General features: G+C 37.1%; 1 protein-coding gene across 8 annotated transcripts in view; it reads right to left on the bottom strand.

Moving 5' to 3' along the window:
- PLD1 (phospholipase D1) overlaps positions 1-17,869 on the bottom strand; it is a 196,112-nt gene that overhangs the window by 74,235 nt on the left and 104,008 nt on the right. For all 8 annotated transcript variants that reach the window (XR_004626204.1, XR_004626203.1, XM_034662905.1 and 5 more), the window contains 3 exons: positions 10,502-10,583; positions 3,109-3,219; positions 8-208 (listed from right to left, as the gene is read on the bottom strand). Coding sequence is in view for 6 of the 8 variants with exons in the window: in XM_034662905.1 (XP_034518796.1) it covers positions 8-208; positions 3,109-3,219; positions 10,502-10,583 (394 nt within the window). In the remaining 2 variants the exon portion in view is untranslated. The remainder of the gene's footprint in view (positions 1-7; positions 209-3,108; positions 3,220-10,501; positions 10,584-17,869) is intronic.

The following is a 17,869-nucleotide window of genomic DNA, read 5'->3' as shown; positions in this document are numbered from 1 at the left end:
CACTTACAGTGAAGGAACCCAGAGACGATCTTGCGGTGACACGCTTCACACTGCCCATGTCTGTGAGTCTGTGTTCATTGTCATCCCACCTTCCGTAGGCCAGGTCAATGCCACCCACAAAGGCCACTGACTGGTCGATGACAACAAGTTTCTCATGATGAGCCCAAAGATACACACTGGATGATACATGATCTGGGTGCCTCATCACCTTGGGAGGGAAAAGAAAAACCTACATGTAATGCACTTTTTAAAATGCCTTTCATGTTATAATAAAAGAGATCTGTTTTCTCCCCTGAATAGCATTTTCCTTCTTTCCTTTCTCCTTCCCTCCCTTCGTAGCTTCCTTCCTTTCTTTGTTTTGCTCTGGTTTTCTTTCAAGGGTTTATTTAAATTCAAGTTAGTTAATATATAAGGTAGTATTAGTTTCAGGGGTAGAATTTGGTGATTCATCACTTGCTCATTACAAGTGTTCTCCTTAATGCCCATCACCCCATTTACCCCATTCCCCCACCACATCGCCTCCAGCAACACACAGTTTGTTCCCTATAGTTGAGTCTCTTAAAAAATGGTTTGCCTCCCTCTCTGTTTTTATCTTTTTTTCCTTCCTCTGTGTTCATCTGTTTCTTTTCTTAAATTCCACACACTAGTGAAATCGTATGGTTTTTCTCTTTCTCTGACTTATTTTGCCTGTATAATACCCACTAGTTTCGGGGCGCTTGGGTAGCGCAGTCGTTAAGTGTCTGCCTTCGGCTCAGGGCATGATCCCGGCGTTCCGGGATTGAGTCCCGATCGGGCTCCTCCGCTGGGAGCCTGCTTCTTCCTCTCCCACTCCCCCTGCTGTGTTCCCTCTCTCGCTGGCTGTCTCTCTGTCACATAAATAAATAAAATCTTTAAAAAAAAATACCCTCTAGTTTCATCCTTGTCATTGCAAATGGCAAGATTTCATTCTTTTTGATGGCTGAGTAATTTTCCATTATATATATATATATACAACTTCTTCTATAGCTATTCATCAGTCAATGACATTTAGGCTCTTTCCATAGTGTGGCTATTGTGGACATTGCGGTTATAAACATTGGGGTGCAGGTGCCCCTTTGAATCACTACGTTTGTATGCTTTGGATAAATACCCAGTACTGCAATTGCTGGGTTGTAGGGTAGTTCTATGTTTAACTTTTTGTGGAACCTCCATACTGTTTTCCAGAGTGACTGCACGAGTTTGCATTCCCACCAACAGTGCAAGAGGGCTCCCCTTTCTCTGCATCCTTCCCAACATCTGTTGTTTCTTGTACTGTTAATTTTAGCCATTTTCCCCTGAATAGCATTTTCTATAATTCAAATACCAAAATGTGCTATGTATACACGAAAGTTCTAATTTCATTCTCAGTATTTAAAGAAGACGACTCCTAGTTACTTTTTAAGCCTCTCCACCAGCCCCACCCCATACCACATTTTGTGGTAGCTGCCATTTAGCTAGAAATTTGGCCACATAGTTTAGTAAAAGTCAGTTCAACATAATAGCTGATTCTTTTTTCCACTTTAAAGAATTCCATTACACCTGATATTATTTTTAAAAACTCTAAAAATGTTTAATCAACATCTATCTCCAACAAATTTTTAATACGTATATTGATATTTTGGCAGCCATTGAATTAAAATGGCAAGTATACAGAGATAGGGATATACATACTTCAACAGCTCTTGATTAGAAAGATATTTTGAGAAGTTATTAACCTCCTGCTTTCAAATAGAATTCTTTTTAAATAATCCCAGGCTGACCTATTTTTGTATATCTTTAAGTAGAAACATTCCAAAAACTTTGGAGACTACTTTTTTTTTTAGTAACCTACTTCTTTTGTGTGTGGTAAAATACATATAACATAAAATTTACCATATTGACCGTTTTTAAATGTACAGTACAGTGGTATTAATAAGTACATTCATATTGTTCAATCATCACCACTATCTCCAGAACTGTTCATTTTGCAAAACTGAAACTCTATACCCATTGAACAATAATTCCCCCATTCCCTCCTCCCTGCAACCCCTGGGAAACACCATTCTACTCTCTGTCTCTGTGACTTTGACTTATATATATCAATAGAATCATACAATACTTGCCTTTTTGTGATTGGCTTATTTCATGTAGAATAATGTCTTCAAGGTTCACCTATGTTTTAGCATCTGTCAGAATCTCCTTCCTTTTTAAGACTGAAACGTATTCCACTGTTATGTACATACCAATCATTATTGAGAGTGGGATATTGAAGTGTCCCACTATTCTTGTAGAACTCTCTATTCTGCCCTTCAATTCTGTCGATATTTGCTTTATATATTTTGATGGTCATTATTAGGTCGGTACATGTTTATAATTGTTATATCTTCTTGCTGCATTGAAACTTTTATTAACATATAATATCCTTCCTTGTCTACTATAAACATTTCCCATTAAAGTCAATTTCATCTGATATTAGTACAGCCACTCCCGCTCTCTTTTGATTACTATTTTACATGGAACATCTTTTTTTTTTAACTAAATAAAATAAATCATTGGTATATATTTTAAGCCTGTTGGAGATTTATTAATTCATTGCTTTGATGTATCTCAATGACTGAGGAATAACTATTGATAGGCTTTAAATCTTTGGTAAATATCAAATAGCTTTTTTCAAGCTGCTTATTGTGTTTATTTACTTTATTAGGTTTTGATACAAGTTGTTATTAAGAAAAAGCTTCTCAAATCCTAGGGGAGCTCTCTGTTGCTATCAGCATTCAAGGGATGTCACAAGGAGATCACATCTAAGAGGTTCCAGGACAATCTTAATGCGGAGCATGGGAACTTGACAGAGCTCCTGAATATTAAAACAATTCTAAGAGGTGTGTTCTTGACTAAATGATCAGGGTTGGAAACATGAACTCTGCTGACCCCATCAATACCAGAAGTACAAGAAAGCAGAGTATTTTGTTTTATTCCTAAGAAGGATACAATGCTATTTATTCAAAATATACATTAGAGAATTCTACAGGTTACACTGCTCAAAGCAGAACACCTCTGAAAAACTACAGAATAACAGAGAAGAAGGATTGTTCAGAAGGATGAACCTAATACCTTTATGTTGGGGTGTAGACGCATGAGGGTCCTCTTGCTGTACTCACTGTTGATTCCGAGAGCAAGTTCCACCTCTTTGTAGAGCATTACAAAGATTCTCACTCCCTGTTGCTGTCGCAAGAGAAAACACAGGAAGGAATGAGAATTTCTGGAGGTAGGTTACGATTTTCTTTTCTTTCTCCTTCCTGTGTATTAAAAACTTTCTTCTACAAACAAGTACAATAAAATATTTAATGAAAAGTACAATACAAGAAGGTGACACATCAGTGTATTTTAAAATACAAATATCAAAAATAAAAATTTATCTCCTTTCCATTCCTATGACTTGTCATACCAAGAGACAGTATCAATATTTGATTCATTGTAGCCAGAAGGCTGAAATGGTAACCTCATCTGCTAAAAGTGTCTGATGATCTCACACTTCTGGACATTTTCAAACACTTACCATTGAGGAAAGTTTTAGCTTGATTCATGTTACAGGATTAAGGTTTTTGGTTTTTATTATACTTCGATTAGTTGAAATAGCAGTGACACAAAATTCTGATGCACTAAATTATACTAAATATCTCTTAAATGTTTCTGGAGCATTTTAATAGAATTTTTCTTTATTAAAAAACATTTAAATAAAAAAATTTATCTACAAAGATGAATATATTGATTCGTACTCTTAACCCACAATTACATCATTAATGTCTGTTTGTGAAATGACTTCTTTCAGTTTCTCTAACATTCAAAAATCCCTGAGTTTTAACAATAGCACAAAATTAACATTGATCTAACCTGAGACCCTGGATTTAAAAGAAGATAGATAAGGCCATTGTGACGGTCAAATTAAAAGTGCCTGGTAGGGGCGCCTGGGTGGCACAGCTAAGCGTCTGCCTTCGGCTCAGGGCGTGATCCTGGCGTTACGGGATCGAGCCCCACATCAGGCTCCTCCGCTACGAGCCTACTTCTTCCTCTCCCACTCCCCCTGCTTGTGTTCCCTCTCTTGCTGGCTGCCTCTCTCTGTCAAATAAATAAAATCTTAAAAAAAAAAAAAGTGCCTGATAAACTTTAACAGGCTATACATGCTATACAGATAACATTTTTTTATTAATATTAACTATCAAAAGGACAATGTCTAACAGCTGGTAGTGTAAAAAAAAAACCAAACCACTGGGGTGCCTGGGTGCCTTAGTCAGTTAAGCGTCTGCCTTCGGCTCAGGTCATGATCTCAGGGTCCTGGGATGGAGCCCCACGTTGGGCTCCCTGCTCATAAGGGAATCTGCTTCTCCTTCTGCCCCTCCCCCTGTTCATGCTCTGTCTCTCAAATTAATAAAATATTTTTTTAAAAAAACCAAATTAGTATTTTCTCTTCTAGTTCTGGGTAGTGATAAGGTTTAAGCCTGTACTAAACTGTCCCACACATGAATGTCCTTCCTCTTCTCCCTGTCCGGTCACACGATTCCCTCACTAACATATAGTTCAGAACGTATTCCTCCAGGATACTCTTATCTTATTTACCCCCATTTTTTGTATGACCTTTTTACTTTTTTAGGTTTGCATCCTCAGTATTGCTGTGCAGTTCGCAACATCTGAACGTGCATTCTCTCTATCCAGCAGCTCTGAAGGCATTCTGAAACAAAGTGCATACACACTGGAGAATGTATCTGCACCTAGACATTTACTATACTAGGGATAAAAGGCAAGAATTTCCCCATGATACAGTGCTTTCTAAAGCATTAGAAATACAGGCATATCTAATAAAACTATAGTGACAAAGAATAATTTAGTTACAATTTAAATTAACAATCCATGGTAATTAGGCATAGGCGTAGTTCTAAATAAAAATTTGAGTCATTAATTTAAGAAGCCAGCTGGGTTGAACACATCTAATTTATAAGAACTGGTTACTTTCGCAATGCTATAAAAATGTGAAATAACATAAGAGTTAATATTTTTAGGTTGCAGGGTATAAAATCTTGGAGTAAGCCAAATATATGTATAGTTCCCCAATACCGGCTTGCCAGTATTAAGAAGCATATTTCGGCCCCTGAATCCTTATAAGAACATATCACTTCAAAATACAAACATTCTGTAACATGTGAAAAGTGTATACATTTTTAGAGGAACATACTAAATATATGTTCTAAGCTGCACTAAGGAAATTTGAGTACTATAAGACTCATTCTGACTGAAAAAAAACAGGATAAAAATATATATGTCATCTTATTTCTGGTTGACAGCTGACTTGTGGAACTTGCTTATTACTAGTTATAATTATGCAACTACTATTGCAACCAAGTGCGTAAGTACAGATATGAATAAAGAAATGGGAAGTGAAAGCGTAAGCAAGAAATGAACAGATTAACTTCTAACAGTTTCGGCCACTGAGGGCTCTGCAATAAACCACTAATGGAGGGCTTGAAATGAAAATTAGAGCATTATTTTTTTTCTTCTACTGTTCATATGTACCTGCTATTTGAATATTTTAGGATTCAGCACCAGATAAGAGTGATAAAAAAATAGCCTCCCATCAAAAGATATAGTATAAAGTTTAAAACCCCAAATTGCAACCTGAATTATAAAATGTTACACCTGACTTCTTTCATCATGGTTCATTTGTTTTAAATGAATGAAATCCTGCTTCTCAGGCTTATGAAATTACTACTCTTGAAGGACAGCAGTTACAATTTAGAAACTGGCCTAAATCTTATAGTTTTCCATTTACCTGCATAACTAATGGATTTTTGAAATAATAGAGATGTTAATACTAATGGATTACATTACTTTACTACCCTTCATCTATCAATACCTGACATTTTCTTCAATACTTTGTCTTTTCTCCTGGAAATAAATTAACTCCAAAGGAAACAGGATAGAGACTTTTAAATCTTTTTAGCTTATACACAAAGGACTAATAAGGAAGTAATGGAAGAAAACAGTTCATTTTAGGTAGTTTGATTTACAATTATTTACTTACATCCATATCATAATAAATGGTTAACTAGCAACAAGATTTCTATGATAATAAAGCAATAAATTCCTCTTTTTTTGTCAAGGTATTACAACACTATCATAAACTTTAAACTACAAAGGGCAAAGGAAAAATGTTTCTGGACAATGAAGGCATTTGCCAGGTCATAATAGTGCAGACTTACACAAGATGTGGGAAACACTTGTGTAAAATGAAAGCCACATTAGAAAAGAAAAAAGGACTGATGTTAATTCTGTAATTTAAGAAATACACATTTGAAGCATCCAATGTTTTACCGCCTTTTCATCACCCTAAGGGAAAATACTTTTTGCTTAGAGAGGATGAAGAAAAGTACTAATACGGCAAGTAGAAAAATGGGTGGCTTGGAGTGGGCTATGTGATGCCATGTTTCTTATCTCTGCTGAACTCATGTAACCCAAAGCTTAGCAGAATATACTTCACGGTGTAAACACAGAATAAACTTCATGAAACCTGAGTTTTAAAAGATGAAAGTTCTATCCTCTTTTCTAATTAGTTTTGAATCAAGTAGAGCAGACATACTACTAGATACAGTAGGAATTTTTAGGAGCTTTTTATATACAAAATACATGTAAAGGCAATAAAAAATAAGATTTTTTTTACAGTTGAAGTCAAAGAGACTCTTTTGAGCCAGTTTTTTCCTCTAATTACTCAAGGTACTATGGTCAAAATATTTTCTAAATGCAGCCAAGTTTGTCCACTTCTTCAAGGTAGCTTAACGCATGCATCCCCAGGAAAGTCCTAATTTTATCATTTGCCAAAGATTTTCACAGGGGGCATGATATTTCAGGAAAATGAAAAGTAAAGGACAAAAGGAAATCATATCCTCGTCACTCAAATGTAAGCAATGTGAAAGAGCACAAATGTTCCTATGCCTTTTTTTTTTTTTAACCCAGTTCTATTTGAAGCACAGTTCTCAAGGTGGAAGACACATTCTTCCCTTCCCAGACATGCCCCCCAGCCCACCACTTTGATAAGATCCTGTTTGGTCTTTCTGGGTGAAGACGTGATTATTTGCCTCATTTGACAAACCTGAATATCTTCCCTCCTAATGATCACTGACTGCAACTCTAGAATGTATCTTGTGGTCTAGGACAGAAAGAAATCGCCTGACAACAAAATCCCACTGGAGCACCTATACCCTTTTCTGTAAGTCTCCAGGTTGCTGCACTTGAAGATTCTTTTGGTGCAGGTCCCATCAGCAGTATCACAGGTTTCTAAGGTTGAAATATGCACATTGGATACAGGAATACAGTTGCCATAACTATGATGCAGCTTAGCTCCTGGGGCGGGGGCAGTAAATGCAGACCTGTGGGAGACACTGGGATGTTGACTTGAGTTGTAATCAGCCTGTAAGCCAAGGATGCCTTATACTATTTTATTTTATTTTTAAAAATATTTTATTTATTTATTTACTTGACAGAGAGAGAAAGACAGAGCACAAGCAGAGGGAGTGGCAGGCAGAGGGAGAGAGAGAAACAGGCTCCCCTCTGATGCGGGACTCAATCCCAGAACCCTGGGATCATGACCTGAGCCAAAGGCAGATGCTTAACCAACGGAGCCACCCAGGTGCCTGCCTTATACTATTTTAAATGATAACACTGTTTATCAAAAGGCCAAAGAAATAGGAAAATATCAAGTTGGCTATCACCAGAGAAACAAATTATTGTATTTCTTCCCTAAAAACATATCTTGGCTATGACGCAAAGACACTAAATTCCTCCCCTCAAATCAACACAATGAGAGAGAAGGAAAAAGCCTTTATTTTAATCAGCCTTGTGGATCTCTGGAGCCCATTAATGTAAGAATAAATATTATTTTCAAGCCAGTACTTTGTGAAGGTAGTGGGCTTCAGAAACTAAATTATTTATGTGAAACTGTTTATAAGCATAGAAGATGTCAATTTAGAATGATCTGGGAGGTGTAGCTAGATTAAGGAAGAGCAATTCTGCCAAATGTACCATAGAAAATTAATTTTTTATAGTCGTATTATTTCCTTAGGAAATTTTTTAAATCATTATGTACAATTTAAAAATTTCAAGTTTCCTGAAGCAGATGAAATTGAAAGGAAGCGCGATTTTCATGCAATAATATTTACTTGGCCATGGTGTTCACCTAGAACCTCACCTGGGTTCGTGGGCCATCAAAGCAAAGAAAACCCATGCTAGTGATAGAAAAGTAACCTGGCCAGTATCTGAAGGGGAAAGTAAACACAGGAGAGTTACCATGACGTGGAGGGCTAGGCCTGCAGGTCCTACTTCCTGAGCCCTGCTCAGGCATTTAGTAGCTTTCTGGAGTTTACTCAGATGTCCCGTAGGCACCTCACACTCAAGTCAGCTAGAATTTAGCTCCTTGAGCCTGAGTTCTCCCCACGTCCTCCCCCTGCCAGATTCACTTTCCTCACACACCATCTTGATCAGATCATCCCTCCTCCCCCAGGCTCCGTTCCCCAGTAGTTTACCATTTTCTTCCATAAAGTCCAAACCACTGCCACGGCTCCCAAGCCTCCACATCTGGCTATAACTGCCTTTCCAGCTTGAGCCCCCCTCCTACTTAAGCTAACACTCCGGTGTAATCAACCTTGTCACTCTACCATCACTGACAAAGCCCTCAGAGTCCCTGTCTCCAGAATGTTTCCGCACCACATTTTCTACACCTAGAAGCCTCCTCCTTTCGTTTCAAACGTTTTTGCCCATTCTAAATGCCCTAAATTCCTCATACTGAGAGGCCTTCTCCACTAGAGCTACCCAGTGGTCCCCCTCCTGCCTTTGAATCTTGGCACTGCCTCTGTATCCAGTTGACTCTTGTGTAGATCAAGTTTTAAGCTCTTTCAGGTCAGGAATCATGTCTTTTATTTATGTACATCCCCATATGATAAGCCAGGTGCCCTGCACATAGTAGGCACTCAACAAATACATGTTGATTGAAACCTACAGCAGTGAAGTGCTGGATAGGTACCATGAAAAGAGGATTTACTAGTATGGTTGACAATTGCTAGGCAAGACTGGAACAACTTAACTAAAATGGAATCTTGAGGACAGATGGGAAAGATGTCATATCACAGAGAGAAACATGGAGAAAGTTCTAGCCCATTCAATATATAGAAAGAAGTTTGGTAAGGCTAGGACTGACCCAGTACATGAGTCCTTTAGCAAGCCCTGCATGGGCAGGGACGGAATTCTATTCACACATATGGCATCTTTAGTAATTAGTGTAGTACTTGGCTCATAGAAGACACTCAATAACTGTATGCTAAATTATTTAAGGAATATGCAAATAATGCTTTTCAGGACCAGAATTTCCAATTTTGTGAATGGAATTCTGTTGAGACAATGAATTAGACTGGGCACGAAAATGAAGCTGTTTGGCAGTACATATGTCTGAAATAAAGCTTATCAGCTTTTTCTATCAATATTAGCAGTGAGGTCTTACTGTATCTATGGATACCTTCAGAAATCTCAAAGTGAAGGCACGGGGAAAAGACACTGAAAGAAGGGAGATGCGTGAGTGGGGAAAGGAATAGGGGAATGTGGAGAATGGGAAAGAAGAAATGAGTCACAACTTTATGAAACAGAAAGATGCTACCCCCAATTACCCAGGATCTACAAATCATGCTAGCATGTTTAAGGTTAGAATAAAAAAGATTAAGACAATTTCAAGAAATAGTAAAAAGGCCCACACTTCCTAATTTGACATGATTAATAATAGATCCAGATCTATTCTAATTCAACTTAATTTAACCTGGTTGAGAGACAACTATCTAATAACACTCATTAGAAATATGGATGTAAAGTAGTTATTGGTGAACCCATACTGCTTCAGTTACGGAATTTTCATACCAAAAAGAATACACTCGGTGCTCACCCAGAATCTACAGGGTCAACTGGAGAGGAAGCAATTTCCCATTTTTCTACGAACTGTCCCAAAACTGGAACCAAAGCAACAACCAATTCTTAATGTCCTTCCTCTCTGATCCTCTTCTACATTAGTTTGGCCCCATCCGACTGAAACCATTCTCCTCATGACCTTATCTTTTGCTCAAATGCAGAATAATGAATAGAATAAAATGCTACATTTCATTTCACCCTTTATTATTCAATAGTAAAATCTTGTTACAATTTTTTTGCTTATAAAATTAACTGCCTATCACTGATTAAAAATCAGAAATTAGAGTTCCTAATATAATCCATGCTGTGAATTAGGCTAAAATATTTACGTCGTCGAGAGTAACAGGAAAAAAACCAGAACGAAGTAAACCTGAAAACAAGTATTCTACTTTGGGTTAAACTCTACAGAAAAAAAGTTGTACTTATATATGGAAGACTTTGAAAGAGAAAAGACATTTCAGAGACAATAAACATTTAAAAAATTACACCAGCATATGTTTGGAATACGTACTGCTTTTCGTTTGAGAATGCAGTCCAACCTCCAATGATTTCCTTCGACCACCGGGCGTTTCAGGAAGATTTCTGGACTCAACCTGAAACCACAAAACCAAGATTTTAAGAAACTAAAACAAAATAAAAAGTTCTGATTGTGTCATAGGAAACAAAGGCAGTTTTAGCCCAAATGCCATCATGCACCTGCAGTGTGGCGGGTCAGTCAGAGCTCTGCTCTGAGGTCACGTACAGCTCCACCTGGAAACAAGAGCCGCAAGCCATAAAAAAAGAAAAAAACGAAAAAAAATCCATGTGGATTTCTCTCTTTCTCTCACATGCAAATATATACACATATGCAGATGCTGTTGCCAGCCCAGCCAACAGCCATTCTCCAGCTTCTTTCTTTGGTGGGAACCTAAATCTACCTCCCACTCTACCATGTGAATATTATAAAGACTCGCTGCGCACCTAGAGCACAATGTGACCCAATCCTGGACAGTAAGACATACGAGAAAGCACACATGGGGTGAATGGGGAAGTTTTTCCTTTTTGAGCTCTTACGCACACACACAGAAAAAGTGGCTGCAGGACAGATGTTGCATGGGGATAGGATGTTTAGACAGGGATAGCCATGTTGAAATTCTAAGGGGAAGACCAGAACCCTGAAATCACTAGTCCATCTCAACAACTTTAGCACTGCCTCACTTGGATTTCTTATTAAATGAGACAGCCACATTTAGTTGAGCATTCTGTTAATCCAAGCCAAGAGTATTTCTAATTGACAGACATAAACACGGACTTCCTATACCAGCAAGCAGTGTCCCCAGGACCCCAGGGCTTTCTGAGCCGGGAAGAAGGCAGGTTTGCGGATAGATGAAATTTTTCCAATGTAAGAATGGATCCCTGGATTCTTCTCTTTTGTGCCATAGGCAGCTAAGAGTACAGTACAGTCACTTTTTCCCTTGGGGTTGAGTTTCTTTTTGCTTTTTTTTTTTTTTTTAAAGATTTCATTTATCCACTTGTCAGAGAGAGAGAGAGAAAAAGAGCACAAGCTGTGGGAACAGCAGGCAGAGGGAGAAGCAGGGAGCCCAATGTGGGACTTGATCCCAGGACCCCAGGATCATGAGCTGAGCCGAAGGCAGACACTTAACCAACCAAGCCACCCAGGCGTCCCTCTTGGGGTTGAGTTCTAAAGTCAGTGTCTGAATTAAATCTGCATGTGTTATAACTCCTATAATGAGGAAAAACAAAAAATAAACAACAAAGAAAACTTTGGGGTTCCTGGGTGGCTCAATTGGTTAAAGTGTCCAACTTTTGATTTTGGCTCAGCTCATGATTTCAGGGTCGTGAAATCAAGCCCTGCCTCGGGCTCTGCGCTCAGTGGGGACTGTGCTTGAGATTCTCTCTCTCTCCCTCTGCCCCTCCTTCCTGATCTCTCTCTCTCTAAAATAAATAAATCTTTAAAAAAAAGAAAAGAAAAAGAAAATAAATTAAAGAAAACCTTATTTGCTGAAATGCCAGACCCAAAGGAGCAGGAGTAAATAGCACAGGATTAAAGCCGTGTAGAATTCTCGACTGGAATACTGCCTTGCCAGTGAATCCTCCTAGCATGTGAAACCAACAGGGTTTTAAGGAGCTAAAGAAATTTTTAAAATCTTTTTATGCTCTATTTCATTCAGTTAAAGAAAAATAAAACCCCAACGATAAAGTAACTAAAGGAAACCCATACTGTAGAACATAAATAAGAAAATAGACAAATAGTGGGGTGTATGCAGTATAAATACTTGCATATGTAATTTAGAGTGCAAAAGGAATACAAAGGTAATCTATGCCCAAACAAAGAAACAAAAATGCAGCAATTGATAGCAAAAGATCTAAAATGAATTAAAAAGAGGTCTGTTTCAGGTAGAAAAGTGCATTGCTGTGCAACACAATGCTTGTTCCCTGAAGGTGAGAGATATCCAATAACATATAGATACTTGCAATTTTTTATAAAGATTTATTTATTTATTTTAGAGAGAGAGAGAGAAAGAGAGCTGTAGCAGGGGGAGGTGCGACGGGAGAGGGAAAGAATCCTATAACAGACTCCTGCTGAGTGCCGAGCCCCACGCAGGGCTCGATCTTACAACCCTGAGATCATGACCTGAGCCGAAATCAAGGGTTGGACGCCCAACTGACTGAGCCACCCACGTGCCCCTTGTAACTTTTTGATGTATACATTAATTGTCAACTCAGAGATCTTCCATTTGGGGGCCACTTTTAATGCTATACTCTGCAATTAAGTCTTTATTATTCTTTATTTAATCTATAAGCGTTGCGTACACTGTGTGCAGAACATTTTATTAGATACTTTGGAGGATCTTAACGTAGCTCTCGAGGAACCCTCAGTTTTGAGGATAATGCATAAAAAGATAAAAGACCAAAATTCATGCTTAAAACAAAGTGTAAACAATGGTGTCCCTGGCAAGGAGAAAGTAGCTATTTGAGTATGACTCACAAGCATCATTATGTCAGCATCTTCACTAAGCAACTATTAGATAAGCAAAGTTCACAAGAATTGTATAATAACTACATTTCACTGAATCTAGGACATTAATAATTGTAAGATGCATCATTACTATTTGTACTGCTGAGAAAGAAAAAAGTATGACAAGTATAGCTGTGAGACGATCTTGAGTGTAATATGCATCCTGATTTCAGAGATGGAAACATGTACCTCTACAGAAATGTTCCTCTCAGAAGATTTTATAGCTTCCAATGCTGCTAAGAGAAAGACCAAGTTTCAAACCAGTGATCAGAGCTTCCATCTTAAGAATAAGAAAAGAGAGGGGCATCTGGCTGACTCAGTTGGAAGAGCATGTGATTCTTGATCTCGGGATCATGAGTTCGAGCCCCACATTGGGTGTAGGGATTACAAATAAATAAATAAATAAATAAATAAATAAATAAATACTTCTTAAAAAAGAATAAGAAAAGAGAACAAATTAAACCTGAAATAAGAAGGAAGAGAATAATAGACAAGAATACAACTCAATGCAATCTAAAACAGAAAAATAATATGGAAAACTCAATGAAACTGGGGCACCTGGGTGGCTCAGTGTCTGCCTTTGCAGCTCAGGTCGTGTCCTAGGGTCCTGGGATGGAGCTGAGTTGCGCCCCCTGCTCAGCGGGGAGTCTGCTCCTCCCTCTCCCTCTGCCCTGGCTGTGTGCTCTCTCTCTCAAATACATAAATAAATAAAATCTTTAAAAAAAAAAAAAAAACTCCCTGAAACTAAGAGCTAGCTCTTTGAAAAGACTGATAAAACTGACAAACTTCCAGCTACATTAAAAAAAGAAAAAAGAGAGTTTCACAATGTTAAATTCCTCATGTCAGTGGAATCATGTAGTATTTGTTCTTCTGTGTCTCGCTTATTTCACTTAGTATAATGTGCTCCATTATACATTATATTTCCACGTTATATAACATTATATTTCCACGTTATATTACATTATATTTCCATGTTATTGCAAATGGCAGGTTTCCTTCTTTCTTAAGGCTGAACAATATTGCATTGAATGTAAATACAACACTTGCTTTATCCATCATCCCTCAATGGACATTTAGGTTGCTTCCATGTCTTGGCTATTTTGAATAATGCTGTAATAAACACGACAATGCATATACTTCTTCAAGACCTTGATTTCAGGGGCACCTGGGTGGCTCAGTCATTAAGCGTCTGCCTTCGGCTCAGGTCATGATCCCAGGGTCCTGGGATCGAGCCCCGCGTCAGGCTCCGTGCTCGGCGGGACGCCTGCATCTCCCTCTCCCACCACCCCTGCTTGTGTTCCCTCTCTCGCTGTGTCTCTGTCAAATAAATAAAATCATAAAAAAAAAAAAAGACCTTGATTTCAGTTCCTTTGGTTATATGTCCAGAAGTGGGATTGCTGGATCATATGGTAATTTTATTTTTAATGTTTTGAGAAACCTCCATTCTGTTCTCCATAGTGGCTGCACCAATGTATATTCCCACCAACAAGGGTTGCATCTATACTCTGCAATTAAGTCCTTATCACCCTTTATTTAATCTACAAGCACTGTGAACCCTGTATGCTGAGCATTCTATTAGGTATTTTGGAGGATCTTAAAATAGCTCTCAAGAGGCCCTCAATTTTGAGGATAATGCATTAAAAAGACGAAAGACTGATATTCGTAAGTGGTGGTTAGCAGGCCTTGATCAAAGGGTACAAAGATTCTGTTATGTAAGAAAATAAGCACTAGAGATCCACTGTACAGCATAGTGCCTATAGTTAACGATGCTATATTGCATACTTAAACATTTGCTAAGAGGGTAGATCTTACGTTAAGTGTTCCTATTACAAAAACCAAAAATAAATAAAGAAGATGGGAGGAAACTTTAGGAGGTGGTTGATATGTTTTATGGCACTGATTGTGGTGATGGTTTCACAGGTGGATGCTTATCTCCAAACTCGCCAAGTTGTATATATTAAATATGCACAGCTCTTTCTGTATGGCAATCATACATCAATAAAGGGTATGCTTTTTAAAAAGGTGAGTAAAACACATGGCCATTGAAAATATATAACATATTCTCAGATGGAGAAATATGTAATTTTATATATGCTGATATTTCATGTTTGTTTTAAAAATAAATGTATGTGTATATACAAGGATTAGAAGATAAAAAAATAAAAATTTTCTAACTTAGTAAAAAAAGAAAAAGGAAAAGCACGAGTTATCGATATAAAAAAATGAATGAAAGACAGAAAATCACTACAGGGCCTGCAGACATTAAAATGATATTAAATCAATAATAAGGAAATATTATAAATAATCTTACATGAATATGATAATTTAGAATATGATAATTTAGAAAAACCAACAATGTCCTTGAAAGAAATGAGTTACCAAGACAGAAGTAAAAAGAAATTGAAACTTTAGTCCTATGTCTATTAAAAACTGAATTCAGAATTTAAAAAACACCAGAACTTATAAAAAGGATAATAGATCACAACAAAGTGACGTTATCCTAAGAATGCAAGGTTGCTTTAAAAGCTGAAAATCAATCGATACAAATCACCACATTAACAGGAAAAAAAATGATCAATTCAATAAATGCAGAAAAAAGTTTTGACAAAATTCAATACCATTCATAACAAAAACTCTCAAATTATAGGTACAGGCAGAAAGGAATTTCCTCAAAATAATAAAAGGCACCTATAAGAAATCTAACTAAAGCATAATACAACGAACTGAATGCTGATTTCTCCCAACACTGAGAACAAGGCATAGATGTTCATTCTTATCACTGCTGTTCAGCACTTTACTGATGGTCCCAGCCAAAGTAATAAGGGAATAACATAAAATAGAAATTAGGAAGGGAAAAGTAAAATGGCCATTATTCACACATCACATGATCATCTATGGAGAAAATCCTAAGGCATCTACAATAAAGCTACTAGCACCAATAAGTGAACTAAGCAAAGTTGCAGTATATAAGATCGATATAAAAAATCAATTGTATTTCTATACACCAGCAGTGAAAAACTGGAACATAAATTTTAAAAAATACCATTTACAGTAACACTAAGAAATATAAATTACTTGGTAATAAATAACAAAATATGGGCAAGAACTGTACAATAGCACCCCGTTATCCATGGGGTTTGCATTCCAAAACTCCCAGTGGATGCCTGAAACTGCCGATAGTACCAAATCGTATACACTTATCTTGTATATACCATGTTTTCTTCCTATACACATGTCAATGATAAAGTTTAATTTATAAATTAGGGACAGAAGATTAACAACAATACTAATAAAATAGAGCAATTATAACAATAATTGTAATAAAACATACCATGCTCATGGATGGAAAGAACAAATATTGTTAAAAAGTTTATACTACCCAAAGATTTAATGTAATTTGTATCAAAATACCACCAGCAGTTTTTCACAGAGCTAGAACAATCCTAAAATTTGTATGGAACCGCAAAAGACACCAAATAGCCAAGCAACACTGAAAAAGGAAAACAAAACTAGAGGTATCACAATTCCCAACTTCAAGTTATAAAGCCGTAGTAATCAAAGCAGTATAGTACTGGCACAAAAATAGACACATAGATCAAGAGAACAGAGTAGAAGAAGATCCAGAAATACACCCACAGTTATATGGCCAATTAATATCTGACAAAGCAGAAAAGAATATGGAATAGGAAAAAGTCTCTTCAACAAATGGTGTTGGGAAAACTGGACAGCTACATGCAAAAGAATGAAACTGTACCACTTTCTTACACCAAAATAAACTCACAATGGATTAAAGACCTAAATGTGAGACCCGAAACCATAAAAATCCTAGAAGAGAACACAGGCAGTAATTTCTTTAACATCAGCCCTAGCAACATTTTTCTAGATAGGTCTCCTGAGGCAAGGGAAATAAAAAACAAAAGTAAACTATTGAGACTACTTCAAAATAAAAAGCTTCTGCACAGGGAAGAAGACCATCCACAAAACTAAAAGGCAACTGGTCTTAATCCACACCAGCAGGTGAAGCTGCAGTTAAAGTTTCCCAGTCCATTCTGGGAGTGGGAGCCCATCTTGCTCCCGGCTGAGGCCCTGCAGGAAGGCATGCGGTTATATTTCAAGCTGATGCACCCAATCCAGGACTCATTCCAGATACAGATGCAGTAAGTGTAACAGTTGTGCTAATTACATGCACCTATTAAGATCAAGAATTTATTAGAGTTGGCTATTATGTAAATAATGAATATACCGAGACAGAATTAAGGAAAAATCTGCCAGTAAAACCAGACTTTTCTAACATTCAAAGGAATATTTTGGTATCTAATCCTAGAGTCATGAGATTTCACATTATGTGGGAAGATAACACAGAAAAACTGGAAGATGTAGAGAGCAATAGTCCAAAATTACGATCACTTCTTTCAACAGATGCATTACCTTCAGCATCAAAGGGATGATTCACATTAGAAAACTCACTAAATGGCATGTTAGAATCCCACATGACCTGCATGTGACCACCTGCCCTCCTTTCAGTACAAATTAAGCTATAAAAATACACAGAACTATTTCCCTGAAATTCCATAAGAACACAGTCAAGACACCATTTAGAATTTCTTTAAAAAACATCCTGTAAAAAGTTTATAAGAAAAACAGTATTTGAGCAAATTGTGGAATAGAAATACAACTATTTTTAAGTAAAAAACAAACAAACAACAAAACAAAACAAAAACCCTAAAAGGCAACCTACCGAATGGGAGAAGATACTTGCAAATGACATATCTGATGATAAGGGGCTAGTATCTAAATACATAAAGAACTGATACAACTCAACACCCAAAAAACAAATAATCCAATTTAAAAATGGGCAGA

This window comes from Ailuropoda melanoleuca, chromosome 1 (assembly GCF_002007445.2).
Source record: "Ailuropoda melanoleuca isolate Jingjing chromosome 1, ASM200744v2, whole genome shotgun sequence".
NCBI classification, from domain to species: domain Eukaryota; kingdom Metazoa; phylum Chordata; class Mammalia; order Carnivora; family Ursidae; genus Ailuropoda; species Ailuropoda melanoleuca.
Note: the sequence above shows the minus strand (reverse complement) of the source record. Positions and strands in the feature narration are given on the sequence as shown.